Source organism: Vicia villosa, linkage group LG7 (genome assembly GCF_029867415.1).
Source record: "Vicia villosa cultivar HV-30 ecotype Madison, WI linkage group LG7, Vvil1.0, whole genome shotgun sequence".
NCBI classification, from domain to species: Eukaryota; Viridiplantae; Streptophyta; class Magnoliopsida; order Fabales; family Fabaceae; genus Vicia; species Vicia villosa.
In genome coordinates, this window is record NC_081186.1 from 96,010,746 (window position 1) to 96,016,362 (window position 5,617).

General features: G+C 34.5%; 1 protein-coding gene across 1 annotated transcript; it reads right to left on the reverse strand.

Annotated features, from left to right (window-relative positions):
• Nucleotides 1-1,312: 1,312 nt before the first annotated feature.
• On the reverse strand, nt 1,313-5,297 carry LOC131616011 (protein NRT1/ PTR FAMILY 6.4-like). The gene is made up of 5 exons (XM_058887222.1): nt 5,120-5,297; nt 4,922-5,042; nt 4,614-4,831; nt 3,655-4,202; nt 1,313-2,398 (listed from the first exon to the last, which is right to left on the reverse strand). The coding sequence occupies exons 1-5, from the start codon at nt 5,120-5,122 to the stop codon at nt 1,537-1,539; spliced, it is 1,752 nt and encodes a 583-aa protein (XP_058743205.1). The 5' UTR covers nt 5,123-5,297; the 3' UTR covers nt 1,313-1,536.
• Nucleotides 5,298-5,617: the final 320 nt, after the last annotated feature.

Sequence of the window (5,617 nt, forward strand, 5' to 3'; positions counted from 1 at the left end):
ATCCACCGGTCGTAGATTCTTTGATACCTATAGGAGGCGTGCGGTACCATATCTACACCAGTTATTACTTTAAACTCGTTGTATCTTCAACATCGCCACAGTAAGTATCAGGTCGGTGGGGGAAGACAGTGGCGATGTTAGATCGAAGATGAACCGTAAATCTTTGGAATTATCTTTGAAGGAACTTGCCTTCACTTTTTGGTAATTTCATTGTGGATTTGGATTTAGGATCCATTCTTCTTTTACTTCGCGGAGTTCCCGAAGAAATCATATATCTAGAAATCTAATTACTTGTTCCTGAATTGATAATGAATTGGATCAAATGTGAAAGATCTCCGTGTTCGATGCTGAAATGTTCTTGATTTGGTGACCCGGGGAGGTTACAAACGGGTAAATCGTAGATTAGGTCTGAAATCATGGAAATTGTGGGAATAGGAAGTCACTTCCCACAAATGGTGCCACTAATTCGTTCAGGAACAAGAAATATATGTAATTGACGAATTGGATGTCTCAAAATGGTGGTGTTGATCTTCGTTACAACGACGTGGGGTGGAGCTTCATGGTTAGCACTCCAATGCCTATGTCAGTACAAGATTCAAGATGAGTATAGTGAAAAGAAGAGATCAAAGAATGTACCTTGTCCCTTGTTTGAACTGACTTTTATATTTTGGGTCAAGTAGAGTGGATTTGAGGCGAGTTGGGCCTTAGATATTTGGATCTTTGGTCGGCTCAAAACACATAGTATTCCTGAGTACAGTCCTTGTTCAGAAATAACTTGTGGTACTGCTTGTAGTCATCTTAAAAAATGAGATGCCTAACTTTGTTCTCAATCACAGAAAATTCAGAGACGAAGCAAATGAATAATAAACAGATTGGTTAGGGATAATTACTCGGACTTTTGATCTAGAGGAATCTCCCTTTGCTTTCTAATCACGAATATTTGGTCTTTTCTTAGTAGGAACTAAAGGATACGAGGAAGTGTGAGAAAGCTTGACTTTATTGGATTATTATGACTTTCTAATATTTTCCATTTTGAATGGATGAATTTCGATCACCTAATGAGCATGGATGAACTTGAATGAAGGTTGAGAGAGATTTGGATAGGGAGAGAATGAATATAGCAAATGAGATGAATGAAAAACAAAAAATTGCCTATTAAATATAAAAATATGGACATATCATATTGAAAGTTCAAGAGTTTTAACTAATGAGATTAGATCTCGAAAAATATGGATCAAGATATAGAGAGATTCAAATCAAAAGTTAAAAAGCTCTTGATTTGAATCAAACTTCTTATGAACATATTGAAAGATAAATAATTTTACACTAAATTGACTATTAACTAAAATCTGTTTTACAACATGTATTTCAATTTCTTTAGAGTCAAACACACATTAAATATGTATCTTTCAACACTTAATAGTACATAACAATCACCTTCTTTAAAAACAAAATTCTTCTAATCACCCAAAATCACCAAACATGAAACAATATTTCCTTTATGCACACATTCATAAGTCCAAACCAAATGACTTTCTATGCTTCTTCCATCCCCTCAACTCCAACAACCACAAGCTCTTTCTCAACCCTCTCATTAGTCTCAACATTGTTGTTTTGAACTTTATACTCATGCTTCTTTGCCAAGAAAAGAAAAAATACAAAATTCAACACTCCAAGCACTGCTAGCAACCAATAAAAGTGATCTAACCTACCCTTATCAAGATTACTCTTCAACCATCTTTTCTTGCTTACTTTGTCCACAATTGACACCAATAAGCTACTCACAAAATATCCCATTGAAAGTGTTGTTAGAAAAAAACCAGTACTCATTGATTTCATTCTCTCTGGTGCTTCCCTTATGAAAAACTCTAACTGTCCAACATAAGCAAAAGCTTCTCCAGCACCAACTAGAAAAAACTGAGGCACAAGCCAAAAAGCACTTATTTTAGTTCCTTTTCTGACTGCATTATCTCTTCTTTCTTTCTCAACAATTGCAGAAACTGCCATTGCAATGATTGAAAAAATAAGTCCAATTCCAACTCTTTGAAGGCTAGTGAGTCCTTGAACATTGTGAGTGAATCTTCTTGCTAAAGGTACAGTGAGTTTCTCATTTAGAGAAGTGAAAAGGAGAATTGTGATGAAGAGAAAAGCTGATAAGGATCCTGATGGGATGTCTAGAGACCCTACTTTTCTGTTCATGAATGTTGCTTGCTCAATAGTGAAGGTGTTCATTTGTGAGTAAACTGTCCAAAAGAGGATGCATGTTGACCAAATTGGAATGAGCTTGATTACCATTTTAACCTCTTCAACTTGAGTCATTGTTGAAACTAACCATGGACTTTCTTTGTTTCCATCTTTTGAGTTTATCTCTTCTAAGATTGCAGCTTTGTCAAGAGACCTATCATACAAAATCCATGCAGTGAAAATATATTTGTCAAAACAAAATTTCAAGTCTAAGTCTAGCTAGCTGAAATGGATTGCATGTTGTCAATATTTCACACATATGTAATTGCCAAGGTTGTCAAAATCTCGATCTAAATCTTAAAATCTTACGACTTTGTAATCTCACTCATCTCCAACTATCCAGATTTTAAGTAGAATCATGTGTAAAAAAATTGCAAAACTATTGATTTTGTTTGATCTTGGCTAGTTTCGGCCACGATCGGCAGTTTTTCGACCACCACTATTACAAACCGAAAAGGATCACAAGATAGCAAGGCATACAATTACGGTTTAGCAGCGGTCATTTTCCCACAAATACACTTGTCTACCAAAATACCAAAATATCAGGAAAAGACACATCAAATGTATAGTATTATTTTAAGTTTTATTAGTATCTTACTATTTTTGTAAAAATTTTAAGCTTTATGGTCTTGCTACCATGTAATATCAAAAAATAATGGGTTAATGAACTTTTTGGTCCCTCTAAATATTGCAGATTTCGTTTTTAATCCCTCCAAAATTTTCGTTTAAGAAATCGTCCTTTCAAAATTTTTGGTCTAAACTATTGGTCTCTAACGTCAAATTTGCTAGAGATTAGCTACGACTTTAGCCACTGATCAGCTACGAAATTTGACGATAGGGACCAATAGTTCGGAAGAAAAAATTTGAAGGGACGATTTCTTGAAGGAAAATTTTGGAGGGACTAAAAACGAAATTTGAAATATTTAAAGGGACGAAAAAGTTCATTAACCCAAAAATAATTGGATAGAATCTTCCAATCCTAATTATGATCTTATATATATTTTACAATCTTATTATTCCCCTCTCGATCTTATGCAAGATCTCGATCTTGACAATTTCAGATAAACCGTGTAATATCAAATAAGACAAAATATTTGTGGAGAATCTCATACGAAAATTACCATACTTTAGAAGAAAGAACATATTTAAGCATCTTTTTATATTCCTTAAAGATATTTTGGTAGATTGTTGATCAATCAACTATAAGGGATGTCTTTTTCTGAAAATGAAACATGAAAAGACAACATGATTTCTAAAAAAGCAAAACACTTTTCCCACCACCAATAACTAATAATCATAATCATCACAATAATGTTAAAGTGATTAGTAAGCAATAATTGAAGAGAATTCTAATCATATTCATCTAACTAATACAACTATTCACTACTTTACAAGAATGATGACAAATACCTGAATCTATCTGTATGTGGAACCTGAGCTTCAAGATAACCATGGAGTAAACAAGGATCTGAAGGTAGTTGAAGAGTCCTCTTTTTCCAAGCCAAGAACAATACTCTCCATATAACCGACAAAGGACTTCCCTGTGGTTTCTTGAATCTATAAAATGGAGTACCACAAAGCAAAACACCAACTGCAACCACCATTGTTCCTGCTGAAATTCCATACCCCCAACCTCTTCCTATGTTGTCTTGAACATAGACCAAGACAATAACTGAGAATAAGGATCCAATACTTATGAAAAAGTAGAATCTGTTGAAGAAAAATATCATATTCTTCTCTTCTTTTGGATCTCTCGTGTCAAATTGATCGGATCCGAAACCTGATACATTTGATTTTATTCCTCCGCCGCCTAGAGCTATTGTGTATAGTGCTGCAAAGAGAAGTGCTAACTGTTTTCCTGAGGCGGGAATGCACTCGTGGTGTTTTCTTCTTACTTCACTGCATGGAGGTGGTATCATGCTAGGAATTGTTGTTGCTAAAGTTAACAAACACACTCCCTATTGCAACATAATGAGTCACAAGAAAAAATAACTAGTTAGTTACTGCCTATGTAACACAGATACTTCAGATTGAATTGTAAGCGTGTCTGGTGTCTAACACGTGACACTATATATTTAATGTCGCAATTTCCTTAAATTATTAATGGTGTTTACATGTAACAATTGTATTCAGTGTCAGTGTTCATACTTCATGGCGACAGCTAGAGAAGTGTTTGCATGTTATCTGCATGAATTTTGAGTGGCGGTTTGGTTTTCGAGGTGTCAGTTCAATAGTGTTAAAATTTCATAAAAAAAACAGTTGAAAAATTGTGAAATTCCACTTAATATGAGAAAAGGGTGTGCTAATAAATCCAAAAAGTAAGATTATGCATTATTAATAATAATATATTGAAAGATTGAAAAATTTACCATTGCTGCTATGGATGCAAATATGACAACAGTAACATATCTGCCAAGCTTTGCATCAGCTAAAAAGCCACCAAGAAGGCCAAGCAAGTTGAGTGTTCCCATAAAATTAGTAACAATGGTAGCAGAAGTAGCTGAATCAAGATGCAAATCTCCAACCAAGTAAGTCACTAAGTTCATGGTTATTCCCATGACACATATTCTTTCCGCAAGTTCAGTACCTACATACACGCGCGCGCACACAGACACACATATGTTGGAACCAAATTAATATTCAACCTTGGAAATTTCTATGGATTGGGAAGAATTACCTAAGATTAGTCCTGCAGCTAACCATCCTCCAGTTTTTGTTTTGTCTACAGGGCGACCTCGAAAATCGACTGCAGCATTATCTTCTGTGCCTTTGTCCTCTCCATTACTTGTAACAAGAACCTATCCAAAACAATACAAAACATTAAGCTTTCAACAAAGCTATAAGGTTTGGAAACTTACTAAGATGAAGTGAATACCATGTTTTATGTTTTGTTGGAGAGAATAACTAGAGATAATGTTAAAGTGTTTCAGCTAAAAAATACTTGTGGTGAAGACTATAGAGGAATTAAAGGTAGAAGAATCAGATTTGAAATGATATAGAGTTTTTTATAATGATATGCTTTGGCATATAACTATCTTTTAATAGGTCCACTCGTTATGTTATGTGGCCAAAAATGCCGAATGTACAAAACTGTGTCCCCATGTTTTGGAATTATATAGTCTATGATTGTGTGGTATGGGTTAAATTTTTACTAGCCTTTGAAAGTGAGAGGTTTGTATTCCTAATTTGGATCCTAACTTGCCATCATGAAGTCACAGTCACAGTGAACAAATGATAAAAGATAAGCATCTATGAATGAAAGATCTTCTTTGTGAGTCATGAATGTTTTTGATAAGGTTTATGAAGTAATGATTGTGATTAATAAGTTGAATGAAGGTGCATGGAATCTAAGGTTGGCTTGATTTGGCTTTTC

Excerpts from the sequence above, each read along its gene's own strand:
- LOC131616011 (XM_058887222.1), bottom strand. Across the intron at positions 4,832-4,921 it reads AGCTGCAGGACTAATCTTAG|GTACTGAACTTGCGGAAAGA; the intron begins GTAATTCTTCCC and ends GCGTGTATGTAG. Across the intron at positions 4,203-4,613 it reads TTGCATCCATAGCAGCAATG|GGAGTGTGTTTGTTAACTTT; the intron begins GTAAATTTTTCA and ends ATGTTGCAATAG.